Source organism: Egretta garzetta, unplaced genomic scaffold (assembly GCF_000687185.1).
Source record: "Egretta garzetta isolate BGI_Z169 unplaced genomic scaffold, ASM68718v1 scaffold246, whole genome shotgun sequence".
Classification (NCBI taxonomy): domain Eukaryota; kingdom Metazoa; phylum Chordata; class Aves; order Pelecaniformes; family Ardeidae; genus Egretta; species Egretta garzetta.
In genome coordinates, this window is record NW_009259976.1 from 2050649 (window position 1) to 2065823 (window position 15175).

At 47.1% G+C, this 15175-nt stretch overlaps 1 protein-coding gene across 1 annotated transcript in view; it reads left to right on the forward strand.

Moving 5' to 3' along the window:
- The window catches only part of BMP6 (bone morphogenetic protein 6), a 26492-nt gene that overhangs the window by 6815 nt on the left and 4502 nt on the right, over positions 1-15175 (forward strand). Inside the window, exons 3-4 of the mRNA XM_009640394.2 lie at positions 6917-7065; positions 8286-8483. Of these exons, the coding sequence (XP_009638689.1) occupies positions 6917-7065; positions 8286-8483 (347 nt within the window). The remainder of the gene's footprint in view (positions 1-6916; positions 7066-8285; positions 8484-15175) is intronic.

Here is a 15175-nt window from a genome sequence, read left to right on the forward strand (position 1 = left end):
CGCTCTTCCAGTGAGCCTACGAGACTTAACCCCCCACCTCTGCAGACTTTACCTCCAGGGGCGATGCCTGCAGTGATACAGGACAGCTTTTTCAGCACGGAGGAGCTTTTATCAGGAAGAGCAGTGATGATGTGGGGCTGGTAAGTGAGCAGCGAGAAGCCGAGCTTACCTGCCGGTCCCTTCTGGTGCGTTCCCGTAACTGGATGCATCCAGGATGGCTTTCTTCTGCATGTGCCAAATTGCAGACCCCCTTCATAGTGTCCTGGCATCTCTGTTTAGTACTTTTACCTCCCTGGCTGTCAATCCCTGCAAATTAGTGCCCAGTTGCTAGTCTTCTATTTCACCTTAGAAGTAACTTCATTTGCAGGCTGACAGCTCTTAGTATTTCCTTCCTCATTTCTAAGGAGCTGTTATAAGTCGTGCACGTCTCTTCTTGTCCTCTGGCCCACAGAAGGTTCAGCTTCTTCAGGACAGTTAAACTGAGCCTTACCTCTCCTCATAAAATTATAGATACTGCCTTTGCTTTCCATGGCAGCTCGTTCCAGGTGCTGGCATTCCTCCACCTGAGGGTCTCTGTATGAGAGAGTCCCGATTAATTAAATTTAAAATCTTTGGAGTGAAGGTCTTTTAGACATACTAAGTTGTTAAGGTTTTGTATTGCATCTGTTGGCAGTACCTCATGCTGTGCAAGCTCCGCACACAGTCTGTTCTATAAGTAATAAATACTTTTAAATTCAAAGTAGCACATACATCTACTTCAAGATGGTGGATCTACAGGTTTGAAAAGGTTGTGATTTCAAAGTTTTGTCTATGTGGCGCTCCGTTCAACTCTGTAAGGCTGAGGCAGTTGTGAGTGCAGTTGCTAGTCCGTCATTAGTGGATAAGGGCAAATAATCTTGCTGGTTTACTATCTGCAGGATAATTTTTACAGAAGGTTTATGTCAATGCAAACTAAAGACTCAGTTCCTGAGGTACACAGAAGGGAAGAGTATTTAGAAAGTGCGTTAATTAAAATGTAAATCCCACACACTTCTGTGCGAAATTCCCTTTTGAGAAACTGCTGCTAGGCAGTCTAGACTATTATGTCAACTTGTCTTTGAAGAAAAGTAAACAAAAAGGTTCAGCTGAGGAAAGTTTTAGAGACTTACAGTAATTAATGCTTTGGTAAATGGCTGTTGATGCATAACAATCCTTTAAACACCTGGGTAATTGCGAGCTTTGAAGTTGGGCCAAGAATGTTGTTCCAAGACCAGTAATTAAAGTGAGAGACCTTTAACTTGGTCATTTTGAAGGTGAGATTTCTGTTTGTTCTCACTGTCTCCCTGCTAAAACTTCTGCCTGGTCGGGGAAAGAAGGCCAGGGAGGGTGGGAAAGTAAAAAAGCCAGTTCAACAGATGCTTCTTTAAATTTAGCTTTTTATAGCTTTGGTGTTTTTCCTGTAGCAAAGTTCCATGTTGTAATGTGTACCCAGAACACAGAAATTATTTTAATGTGAACATTTCACTAAGTAGTAACTAAGATTAACCACTTGACCTGGTTACTAATTTGACTAAATTCTAATCTAATTAGTGTTCAATTAAAGAGAATTAACACCCAGAGACATTTCGTTGAAAGGTTTACACAGAGGTTTCAGTTAACAAAATATTTATCTTACAGGGGAAAAAGCACTGAAATTAAATGCAAGCTGTTTCTCCTATAAAATGCCCTGAGTACATGGTTGGGATGCCAGCGTTAAGAATAGCAGCTATATTTGATATTTATATCTGACAAATCAGCTTGCTCTCTGAGGACGTTGGAGCTAAATCCTGCCTTCTGAATTACACAGGCCTTATTTCTCTGGTAAACTGTGTATGTCTTTCTGTTTATTGCAGCCACTTGCAATTGCTCTGTTGACCTTTGCTTTTCCGTCCTCCTCCAGAGTCTTCTGAAGGCCATGGAAACATTCCCATTTATTTCTTGGGACTTGAGACCATACTTTAGGGCCTGATCCAGAACAGAGAGCTCCTCTTTCAAGTTGGGAATCTCTAACCTGCATCTTCCCATTTAATGTCCTTTCTTGTCTCAGGAAAGTTGTTTCAGTTCATTGCTTCAGTTTCTCCCATTCACTTGCTTCCCTTTAATAATCTAACATTAATACATATTATGCCTGCAGTAACCTTATTATGGAAAACATTAAGTGAACTCATCCAGATGGTTAAGAACACTGAAAATGAAGATGAGACTGTTGGGCACCATAGTGACAATGAGATGACAGTAGCTGTATGAAAACTCAGAGGCAGATTTAGGCAGAGAGGATGCTAAGAAACTGCCTGGTTTGGTGATGAAATTTCTCTTCTGTACACTGGATTTGAAAGTCCTGCTGTGCAGGTGCCAGACATCCTGTGATGTCCTTGACATGCGGGGTTCCTTTGGCATGAGACCTCTGGACTGTCTCTGCTTCCTTTGGCCTGCTCCCTCTCTGCTCAACGATGCTGGCTCATGTGTTTCTTCCAGCCTTTCTTTTTCTAGTTTTTCCCCTTTCTTCATGCTCCCTTCCTGTTTCCCTCAGGTCCCATCTTGGCTTTATTATTCTCAAAATGCTGAAGTTTTCAGATATCCTTCCATTAATGTGACCGTGTACAGGGTTGCGTGCTTTGGAAGGCTGCTGCCCACCACACTGCGCAGGATCGATGTCATCAACTAATGACTCAAAATTCAATACTTCGTTTCATGCGACTTCCTCGGTATATGATCCATTTCTCATCTTTTTGTCCACTTTTCAGATTTTGCTTTGACTACGGGTTTGCATCTACTTGTGTGTATCACTCTTCAGCATGGTATCTGACTGCTTCCTAAACTATTTCTTATTTTCACATGGCTAAAAGGCAAAGCTAGTGGCGTTGTTCTCGCCATGCACATGAGAAGCTGGTGCATATACCAGTGAGGGTCAACTGTCTCTGCTAGGTTTAATGGCCACTTTCAGATGGTTTTTTCCTTTCTCCAGCACCAGCCTTTGGCTCACAGGAATCCCCTGCTCATTTGCTGTGTGCACTCCAGCTTTTGCAACAGGTAGGGCCATAGAGTGTGGAACTGCTAAGCAAACACTGATGGCAAAATTGGTCCCTGCCAAAATCAGCCAATAGTCCAGCATCAGGGGTGGAAATATGGCTATGCAGCAGCTTTAGCTCTCATGCTTCCCATCTTTCTTTCGCAGCCCTAGTGGGAGAGGAATGGAATAAATGTGTTTTTCATGGTCTTCAGAAAGGAGAACTGGGACGGGGGGGAAATACAGTTTTGTGGCTGCACTTCCTTGTGGCCACTGGGCCAAGACTGGAAGTGTGAGATTCACCTCACTGATGTCTGTCACCGTGTTTGTTGGCAGCTGTGTTGCCGCAAATGGCAGCAATAGCAGGCTGTAGCCTTCTGTGAGCCATCAGTGCAGGAAGATAACAATAGTTTCCCAACAGGGATGCTGAGTCGGGAATAATGGGTCTGATTCACAGAAGTGTGGTTGGTGGCCATGAGTACTTTCCACTCCCTTTTCTCTGCAGACCTTTTCCTTTTATCCAGGGTCTCCCCTGTCCCCCACGACTGCAGCAAATCCTTCACACTTCCCCATCTCATATTCTTTCCCTTCTACCTGGGGCCAGCCTGGGAGATCTCCCAGTCTCTGTTCCAAGATCAGACATCGTACGGCTTTTTTGCAGGAGCAGCAAGGACATTTCTTCTTGGCCGTGCAGCTGTAGGGAAGAGCAGATTCCCCTCACATGATACATGGTGTTTGATTTACCAAGGGGGAAAGGAGGGGAAAGTATGTTCCCTGCATACAAGAAGCCCAGATGATTTCGTTGCTAAGCTCTGAATCTCTATTGAGCCTGTGTGTCCAGCAATTTTCAAGTACTTACTGCTTGGCCAAATTTGAGGTGATTTTCTTGAAGGACGAAGGACATACAACGTTTCTATTTGGGAAAAATAAAGGAGCGGTTAAAGACTCTAAGTTAAATAGTTGGGATTCTTCTTTATGTGAGTAAATTCCTTTTTTTCCCCCCTAATTTTGTCTTTGGAAATAGGTTTTAAAACCTTTATTCCAAAACCAAAACTAGTAGGAAATTATATGAGTGTTTGTGCAGCCTGGTGAGGTTTGGGTGACAAACATCAATTGAAAACAGGCTTAAGCAGAAAGTATTAGGATGTGTTACCTTCTAGCATTACTACTACGACCTACAATACCTGTGGGGAGAACCTTCAGTGTTGGCTTCATCCGGTCGAACGATGAAAGAGTCAGCTGAATAGCAGAACTAGCTGAAAACCAGTGCTGTATAAAACTTCTTGCAAAGGCTTAACTGGATTGGAAAGCCCAGTTGTCAATTTTTCTGCATTTTACAAAGGAATTGAGGTCTTTCCAAAGTGAGTGTGACATACTGGGATAAAGCAGAGCATTCTTGTTTGGTAGAATTGTACCTTGGTCAGGCAGTTTGCTTATTACATTTGTAGAGGACACTAAGATGGGGGAGACCCACTGGAAGGCAAGTCTGTATTTTAAGTAATCTAATAATGATGGAGGTTCAATCTGGGGGAAAAAAAGTGTGATTTGGTAAAAAGAAGAATTGCATTTGGACAGGAAAAATCAGTGGTGTAAACACACCCTAGGAAGTGGCTGGGTCCTTTGCAGTTCAGCAGCATGAATCTAAGGATTACAGTGGATCACAAGATGAGTTAACAGCGTGAGTCTTGTGAAGAAGCCAAGATCATATCCTGAGATGTATGAGTAGAGGCATAGTCTGTGAGACGCATCAAGATTATCCTTCCACTGTACTCAGCATCAGTGAGATCTTGATCTGAGTTGGGTCTATAAAGAGCAATGAGAAGAGTCGAAGTCTATAAAACGTGGTTTGCAAGGAAAGACTGAGGGTGTTTTAATGAGAAGGGGAGATTGTAATGGCATTTAAGTTAGATATTATGGGGAAAAGTAAAAGAAAAAAATGCTTCAAGTGAAACCCATTTCCATTTCCTGGAAAGATGGTGGAGTTTCTGAGGCTGGAAATCTGTAAGATCAGGTCAGGTAAACATCTCTCAGGAGTGATGTGGATGTAGTTAATCTTGCCTGGAGTTCAGGGGAATGGGCTAGATGATGCCACATGGTCTTTCAGGCTTTACAGCTCTCTGATGTCCAGGTGTCTTCCCAAAGCACAAGGCAATGGGAATATAAGCTCTGAGCCCTGCTCTTCATGTTTTTGCAGATCTGACTAATCCCATGTGGTGTAAGCGTTCTTGAGGATTTGCTCTTACAGAGTTCCCGGTGTCTCTGCAGCCAGACATGTTTGGTTTGGGGGGACGTAACGCCAAAGTTACTCTAGTCTGGAGGCTCGAGTGGGATGTTGTGTGGGGGCGAGTGCCGGGGAGGGAGAGTATGGCACTTAGAGGAGGTGAGGTGGGACAGGAGATCAAAAAGCAATTGGTGTGAGGTCAGAACAGGTGTTAGGAAACCCCCTTTTCAGATACAGCCCATTTCAAGCGTTGGAGAGGACCAGTGTGTAAGTCATATCCAGAGGTAGGAATGATCTAGCAGTTCTTTCCTCTCTTAAACCTAGAGAGGGGAAGAGTGGTCTCAGCTGCAGCTGCTATTTGTGGTCTCCTTTAAGCAACACTTCAGTTTATATACCCTGCCTGGGAAAGCCCAAGTCTTTCAACCTTAAGGTTTCCAAAACATGTAGCAGCTGGCCAGACCCAGCCACTCGCTGCTGTTGGAGTTGAAGGTCAGAGTTGTTCCTGAACCCTCTTCCTGCTGGAGGAGCAGTGGCAAAGGCTCCTGTGGGAAAGGCTGCTGAGTCAACCACAGAGTGTGCGGCTACCAGCGAGGCAGAGGAAAGCCCCCACGCTGTAAAAATAGCCACACTAGGAGCCCTAATATACTTAAGTGCTTATTTTTCCATGTGTGATCTCATGCAAACCAAGCTGCTGGGCAGTATGACATAGCAGTTGGCCAAAAATAAAATGTAACTCAATCAAAATTTTTTTTTTCTGAAGTTAACCTTTGATAGGTGGAAGGGACAGGTACCCTGTTTTCTCATTTCCATTAAGTTATCGTTAGAAAAAAAAAAAATCCAGGGGGTAAAGACAGGTGAAGATGGGATTGATGCCTGGTATCCATTTTGTGATGATGGGCACAGGTTAAGGATAGGAATTGTAGCTCTCTTGCACGGGAAAGTTATACCTATAATACAGTGAGAAAATGTACATGGGATTTCTCTGGGTGCTGCTTCTGCTGATTTCATTGAACTGAGTTTTGGTGGGCATTTGGTGCTGCAAAAAAAGGTATAGAATTGACAGTATTTGAAGCTGAAGCCCATGAAGGAGACTGAGTACCAACAGCCTTGGAACAAGGTGCTATAATCCCTGTTGATAAGCCTCAGAAAAACACCTTCAGAGGTTCATTTTCCTTCACTGTTTAATGTTTGGCCTGTTAAGTGATTTTTTTTTTTTTTTTTTTTTTTTTTTTTGGTCAATTGGGGTAGATCTGTATTATGGAAGGTGGGCTGAAACCACAAAACCCCTTTGACAAAAGCCACTGAAGGCCTGGAGACGCTGGTAGTTTGAGCACTGTCCTGCCAGAGCTAGCATTACACTCTTGAGGAAGAAGACTGGCTTACAAATCCCTTGCCAGGGAAGAAACACCCAGACCTAAAGGACTAGGATTGCTTTCACCCAGCCTTGAAAACAGTGAAGAACCTTTGTAATCCTAAATTTCACATGCAGAAGTATGTGCATCTCATGGCAAAACTCTGGATAAAACCAGGCAGATTTGGGAGATATTTTTTTTTTCCTAGCTATTAACATCACTTTTACTTATTTCAGGTTTTCTTGTTACTGTAACAGTGAAAGCTGGGGGAGAAAATCGCAGATATCACCATCTTGTCATTACGCTTCTCCTCTGCAGGGCCTCTGACCTGTTTCTGCTGGACACACGGGCAGTGTGGGCCTCGGAAGAGGGCTGGCTGGAGTTTGACGTCACTGCCACCAGTAACATGTGGGTGATGAACCCTCAGCACAACATGGGACTGCAGCTGAGCGTGGTGACCCGGGACGGTAGGTTACAGGGACAGTTAATGCTGTAACCTTGCGAGTCTCTTGGATGCTGTCTAGAAGCGGTGCTAGCAGAATCCAGTTGTGATGTGGGGGGCTGTAGAGCCAACACCTTGAGGAAAGCATCTTGAGGGCTGTCAGCTTCTTGGCTGTCCCATGACAGACATGTCTTTCCCCACGAGTGAAGTCAGGAGTCTCTGAACAGTACCAGGATGAGGTGGTGGAGGCAGGGCTGGGGTAGGGTTCCTGAGCTGGAGGTAGAAGGGGGCATGGAGCTGAGATCCCAGGTGGGGTGAGGTTTAGAGGTGAGAGAAAGGGAAGAGGGCAGGTATATGGGTATGTGCTTCCCCATGTGGGCTTATGGCAGCCCTGCTGGCTGCTGCGGCTGCCATCACTGCTTGGATCTTGTCAAACCTGAGGCGAGAGCCCTGCACGGAAGAAGTGATGCGGTCGCTGTGTGGGGCTGGTCCCTCCAAGGGTGGCTGCAATGATAGCATTTCACAGCCCACAGAGACTTCAAAAGGAGGAAAAGGAGAGATGAGACTGCAAAAGAGCATGAAATTGAGTGTTGGAAGATAAACAGTGGGGAAGGAGAGGATCTGGATGTGCAGAAAGTGACCAAAAAGATGACGGTGACATCTTTCCTCTATAGGAACCAGTCTCCAACTTTATGTTTTCTTCCTATTGCTTCATGCTGGCATTTAGTATACCTGTGGGGTCAAGTGAGACCAGAGGGGCTGTCCACTGTTCTCCCTGAGCAAATGTTAGTGCCAGCCTCACCCTCCCCAAATGGGCTGAGAGTCCGTCCTTGTGCTCCTGACAAAAGCATCTCATCTCTTTGCCCTCTGCTTTCCCTAGAGGTCTCCTAATCCCATCTCTGCTTCTTGTGTTGCACGGGCAGCAGAACTAATTCCATGACACATCTGGGCTTTGTGTTTTATATATCTGTCTGCATACCTCTTCAATGCCTAAACCAGAGTAGAGATGCCAAAGGGAGACCAAAAGAGCCAGGTGCTGCAGTGGAGCCTCTTGTCCAGGATGGATGGAGTGCTGTCATAAAAATGTCCATAGGTCATGGTGGCAGGAGGGGAGTGGTTAGTCATAAATGAAGAAGAGTGTGAGCAAGAAGAAAGGAAACGCTGCTCATGGGAGTGCTGCGATTCTGGAAGGAGCAATCCAACAGCACCATTTCTCTAAGACTCACTTTTCTGTTTGATTTCAAGGTTTCAGCGTAAATCCTCGAGAAGCAGGCCTTATAGGCCGAGATGGCCCTTACGACAAACAGCCTTTCATGGTGGCCTTCTTCAAAGTGAGCGAAGTTCATGTTCGGACCACAAGGTCGGCGACAAGCAGGCGCAGGCAACAGAGTCGCAACCGCTCCACCCAGGCTCAGGATGTTTCCCGGGTGTCCAGTGTCACAGGTAATCATCCTTTTGACTGGAAGCTGGGGCGACTGCTTGTAACGTTTCTGTTTGCTTTGGAGTGCAAAAGCAAGAAGGGGGATGTGGGGTGGGGATGCTCTTCCTTGGGGGAACAGGTTACACCTGCAAAGGGATGGGAGAGGGACTCTCACATAATGAGACTTAGAGGAGTCCTCTTGAATCCAGGGTGGCATCCAGACCTCTGTGTGAAGTCACAGCCCTTGAATTCAGGGGGGTGAGGCATTTTAACTCGGAATTTTGCATTTGTAGGTTGCTTGCTACGCAGTATTTGCCTAGAATTACGCCACATGAAATGCAGTGTTTAAAAGCTTCCATCTCTGTGTACACTGAGATTTACGGTATTGCACAGACACTTTTCCAGCAGAGTCCTCTTTTGGGTTTCTTTGGAAAAAATCTCGTAGAACAGCATGAGGTCCTTTTTTTTTTTTCTCTCTGTGAGAACAGCAGTGGATACACGGTGAAGCGCGTTTCCAGGCAGGCAAAGAGGCTTGCCTATTTGCTGTGGAAAGGTTGCATGTTGCAAGTGTTGTACAGCAGCCTTGCGAGAGCTGTTGTGGGCTGGTGGGATAACAGGATAACTCTGAAATTTTGACAGAAATTAAGTGTCCTGTCTTCTAAGTCTTATCTGTTCCCAGCCACTCTGCCCTGCATCACAGTGCTACAAGTCCTTTGCTCACTAAGTACCTTCTTTCCTCTCAAACATTTCAGCCAGTTCCAAGTTAACTAGATTAATTTGCTTATGCTGCCCCCTTCATTTCCAATAGGATCCCTGCTCTTCCCACGTCTAGAAATGACTATACCCCAAGGAAGAGAGGCGGCTGTATTTTTTAGTCTGGACACAGCACGAGGAGATGAGCCAGCATTGCCGAGACTTAGCTGGTATGAATCTGTAGGCTGACCCCTGCTCTTGCCTGCTCGGGTTGTGGGTGAGCCACGCTGCATCCGAGGTGGCTCCATGCTGGCCATGGTGCTGGGAGCCTGCAGGGAGCCAGAGCCAGGTCCGGAGCCCCTCCAGGGATGACGGCCAGGCTTTGGGCATGGCCATGTGCCAATGCAGCCCTATTGCTCCAGCCCAGCATGGTGATGGACTTGCCTTTTGGATTAACGTGTCCCAGCAGCAGTTGGCCACTAGCAGCTGTTGCCTGTCCTCGTGGTGCATGTGGCAGCGTGGCTGTGCATCCCTATGCCATGCCGTGCAAATGCCGGGCTTGGTTGGGTGTAAAATGTCTCCTCATGGATTTTAAGGGCAGGAGGAGCAACTCAGTCCTGTAGCCTGACCTCCCCGAGGGAGGCCGGCCAGTTACCATCAAATCTGGTGTGAGAGCCCTCTGCCAGCCTCTCAGGTGGACCCATCTGTCGGTCCCAGTTGCCGAGACCCACTTCCCTCCTGGTTTTCCTTGGGGCCTCCAAGCTACAGTTTTAAAGGCAGGCATCGCAGCTGCTCGCTGGGTTACTTTCCCATGTGATGGGCTTGCCAAGGTGATCGGTAGTTTATTCATTTGGGCGTTACAAGCAATGAGCCCAGCCATTTATGCAGGCAGCGTGCAATTCTCCCACTCAGGTGGGCTCGGCCGCTGCGCTCCCTTCATCACGACTGCCAATTTTTTAATGCATTCCCAGTGCTTTGGGAAAGTTACTTGCTGCGTTGCTGATTTGTGGCACTGGTAGTGGAGTCAGGATAGGCTCCAACTTTCTCTCCCTAGCTCCGCAAGCTTTGCAGTGCTAAAAACAAATTTTCACTACTATTAAATCAGGCGGTGTGACTCAGAGCTCCAGAGGGAGCAGATATATTGGGCAAAAAGGGCCATTTTTACATTGCTGCTTTCTTGACTACACCACACATCAGGTCGTAAAATTATAAAATGACAAAAAGGGAAAAAAATAGCTGGTCATTCTGCGGTCTCAAGGGGTTTTTTTGAGCTCTTCTAGCTCAAAGCCAGCTTTAATTTAAAACCTGGAATTTGGCAGTTCAGTAGTCAACAAGGTATAGTTGAGCCTCTGTGGATTTAAGGCGGAGGAAAGGAGGGGAATTTAAAGTTAAGATGTATGTTTGGTTGGTTTCTGTGTTTAGAAAAGAGAGACTGCGTCAGCTTATTTTCCTTTCTAAGTGTGACACTCTTAGACTCTGTTCGCCTTAAGAAGTGGTTGATTTAATAGCCCAAGAGGCACCGATGACCGATACGTGTTTTTAGCGTTAAAGACATCCCAGGGATTTTTTCTTTTTCAGTTGTGTGGGTTCCTTCATCTGTGCCCTGATGATGCGTGACGGGGCTGGGGAAGTGTTCGCCCCAGGATGGAGCTGGATGTGAGGCTGGGGGTTACCCTGAAGGCTGCCTTGCTCTTCTGAGGGTGCCCTGATGCATCTGGACCCAAAGTGGGTGCAGAACTGGGATGCTGCAGTCCCCTTCAGTGCATCACCCTGCCGGCACATCTTCCTCTCTCGCTGTATCTTGTGTCTTGTCTGATTTTTGGTCTGTGCTCTTCTCTGAGCCAGGATTGCCACTGCCTGTGAGGGCTTGAGGGCAGTTTCTCTCCTGGAGAGCAAGGCAGCTGGCTGGTGTTGATGGTTTTTTGGAGCTTGAACCTTCCTTCCTCTATGTTAGTGAATATACAGGGGTTTCTTTCTTCAGTCCAAAGGCTAACCCCATTCCCAAAACATGCTGTGAGTGGGGTTGGGGCAGTATGTTTAAAAAAGCCCCATTTACTATCTAAATATGGAAAGCATTTCAAGTCCTGCAGTTTGGAGCACGTGAAGTGTGCTGCTGGGCACTGGCTCTGGTGAGCCATGGGGTTACGTGAAGGCATGCTGCTACGTGCGGGATTGGGACCCCACTGTGCTCCCTTTGATGTGCAGTTGCTGTCCTGCAGTCAGTACCAAGTGCTCAGATGCTAAGGTTATGGCTGTGGCATAAGAATCTCAATGGTCTCTTATTTTTTCGCCAAGAATGCTCATTTCCCTGTATTATAAACACGTAATTATGACTGGCTTATATAAAGCAGAACTGAGGAACCCCCATGGTTATAAACTGCTTTGACATAGAGTCCTGCGTCAATGCATTCCTGGAGCCAAACTCTGTTCTTCTGCAGAAGGAGGATGAACAGGAAGAAAAGGAAGTATTTTCGTCTGTTGAGGCAGAAAATCATACACCAGCTCTGGCTCAGGACGTGGAGGAATGAGGTGGGTGGGAGGAGCGTGCAGGTGTTTCTCTCCTGTTGTCTGCAAGATCTGGAGGCCCTTGCTCGGCCCTGTCTTGCGGTGGGTTTAGCTCTCAGACTCCAGGCTGACCCTCTAGTTAATCCAAAGAGATGGGGACTCTCTTCAACGAAACAGGCAGTGACCCTCAAGCTAAGAGCTTTGCTGCCGTACGGCCAGCTCCTCTGTGAGTTATCTAAATGCTGGTTTCCATGTGGGGCTGTCTCCTTGCCCAGTGGTGATAAACCCTCCTCTTCTGCAAGTCAGCCTTCAGGCACACCTCTTCCCACCAGCCCCTCCTTACGGAGACAGTCGCATTTAAATATCTGACTTTGGACTGCACTTGCTGTTCTGAGTGAAACTCATGCAACACCCCTTTTCGGGTCTTTCTCTTTAGCCACGCCAGGGCCTCTGGGACTGGTGTGAGGTGCTCCATGAGAAATGGAGGGGCCCTCCAAGTGGCCTTTCCTTCTGGCAGACACGCACGGCACCAGGCAGATTTCCCCACGTGTACAGGAACCGAATACCGCAAAGGGAAGCACGCACAAACGTTGGAGGCAAATAAGGCTAAATGCTTTCGCAGTGGCAAGGGTCTTGTTAATAAACATCCGTTATCTCGCAGCCGATCTTCCCTTTAGTAGAGCGCTCGGATGGAGACCGGAGCAGTGTGGCCGGAGTTTCTGTATCTGCCTTCACATGCGGGTCCACGTCAGCCCGGCATCTCCCCTTCTTCCCACCCAAGCGGATCGCTTTCATGTGAAGTGGGCTGTTATTAACTGCGTGATCAGTTTACACCAGCTTTATCCGGACAAATCACCAAAGTCAAACACCAAGAAGAAGGTGCTGGCCTTGGAGACCTCTGTCAAAGCTATTTTGGTCCACAGAAGCAATTAATTACCTTGTGGAATTTGGTAAGCTAGCACCTTGGGAGCAGCAAGGGTGTTCTCAGATGGATCGACCTCAGTAAATATTTATATATTCTTTGCCAGCACTTAACGTGGGAGAGGTTATAGGAAATCTAAGGTGGGTGCATAAGTATCTGTAGGAGGAAGACCATTAGGATCAGGCTATTCTCTCTCCCCTTTCAGCAACACAAATGCCAGTGTCCAGCCTTAAGAGAAACATCTGTGCTCGCAAAAAGTCAGGCTTGGATTCTGGTGAAGGCAGGCAACGTTCAGCGCAGACAAGCCGCAGCAACAAGCCATCTTAACTGTGCTGTTTTAACTGTGCTGCCCTAGAAGTTATTTTTAAGTGCAGAGCTAGGGGTCTGGGTTTTTTTAAAAACTCTGTTTTAGACAAAATAGTTTGCAATAGGATTAAATGCAGTGCCTTGTAAATGCCAAGATAGTGTTTCTGAACTGGTACATTCGGGGCGGGAAAAAAAAAAAAAAAGAGACGATTTTGCTTAAAGCCACAATGAGCCTCTAGGAGCTCCCAAAGCAGCTCCCTAAACTTGCAGAGATTTTGAAGGTCTCTGGCAAGCAATCCTTGCGAATTGTGTTGGGGCAGCATAAGCCAGCCCTGCCAGAGTTGTTTGCAGCGTCCCCCTGCTGCAGGCTGCCTCCCCTCAGCCCTCCTGGCTCCCTGCTGCAGGGCTGCCGAGGAGGGGCACGTACCCTCTTGCCTCTTGGGACGTTGGGGTGTGCACTGCAAACCACCTCAAACAGCAATTTGGGCTAAAACAGTTGAGCACGGTCGACGAGGGTAGCTGGTACTGCTGTCCAGGCTTTGGAGAAAATGTGTCGTGGAGGCCAACTTCAGCAGCTCAGCGAGCTTTAGCTCACCGCCAAAAACCCTTTACTGTGTGGATTCCCCTTTTTTTCAGGCCCATAATTGGATGTACGTGGCTCTAGGGCATATGCCGTGCCCTAGGCTGTAGGGAATGGATCATTACCCTGTGCATCTCCATTGCTGCATTTTTTGCCCCCATTCATAAAGCCACTGCTAAGGGTTGATTAAAGGTTTGTAACACCCCTGAAGTTGGGCTGAAGTTGATTCCATATGTAGGCATGGTAGGCAAACAGGTAACAAGAAGAGAGGGCAGGGGAGCCTGGGGTGAGGGTTAAAGAGGGGAGAGTGCAAATCCTGGGAGGGGGCATGTTTAATATGTTGGTATTTAAGAAAGCAAAGGCTGAGTTTGGGCAAGCGAGGAGGTAGAGCAGTCTGTGTCTACCGTGGATGGGAGAGTAGCTGGTGCTCGATGCAGAGTGTGAATCGGGTGACTCGATTGCCAACCAGTGAACCAGGGCACATTTTGGGGGGGTCCAGCTTCAGGCAGTGTGAGAGAGGACATGTTCATAGCATGTTCTGCTTCGTGTAGCTTGTTGAGCAGCTCTTTTTTTCCTTTGTTTTCTTAAACTTGTGATTGCTCACAGCCTTTCTTCCCGTTCCTGTTTTCTCTGCCTCCCTTCCTTTCTCCCCTTTCCCATAGCTGATTTAGGTAAATTGTAGCTGGATTTGGAATGTAGCGTAGTTCTGCCCGCTCGGTTGTGCATAGAGCAACTCCACTGTAACTCCCTGTCAAATACCAATGGTTTTTCCCAAAGCAAACAACATTATTTCCCATTGAAGAACTATGAAGTTGTGTTTTCAGGTACTTAAATGAAAGCCTTTGGCCACTGAAAGTATCTTCTGCTCATTTTTTTCCCTTGTTGTGACCAGATCATTTAGAAACATTGCATGCTAGAAGTTTGCTCCTGGGCTGAGCCAGGGACTGAAAAGCTTCATCTGAAAAAACCCCACCACACCCTGGTTTCTACTGGGTATGTCTGGTTTGAAAATGGAAAGCTGGATTAGAGAAAGACTTGCCTCCATCCTTGCTACCGAGTGCTCCTGAGAGAGCGAATGTTTATGCTGCAGCAGGCTGTTAACCAGCTCTGCTCACCTGATTAAATCTGTGATTGAAGCGAAGCTATTGAAAGTCTGAAATGCAATCCTTAAAGTTTAAAACCCAAGCTGCTTCTAAAAACAACTCTCTAATCTTTGGTGGTTTGGAGGCTAGGTTTGAGGTGTAGGGTTTTTTCAGACCTCAGTGTTAACTGTACCCAGCTGTAACGCTGTGCTGCCCTTAATGGCAGTTGGATGTGCTTTTAGTATTATAGTTTTTCTTTTGAATAAATATTTGCATTTGTAGTTCCCAAACTTGGGGGGGGGGGCCGGGGGGGGACGGGTGGGGGTGTGGGGAGAAAGGCATGTGGCATCTGCCTGCTGACGGAAGCGCCTTTACTTGCAAATGAGGCGTGTGAGAGGAGAGGAGGCCCCCATGGGTAAGGCACCGGAGGAAAACACGGCCCAGTCTGAGTCCAGCTCTGGGACGCGCTCACATGTGTCACTGCATGGACAGGGACCCGGGCTCCCATGCTGCTCAGCCCAGTTTGCCGCCATCTCTTCCTCTCGTGCTTCCCATCGGGCACGAAGCGCCGGTTCGGCAGCCATAGCCGGGGGCCAAACCGCCCCCCTGTGAAGGGGGTTTCTGCGG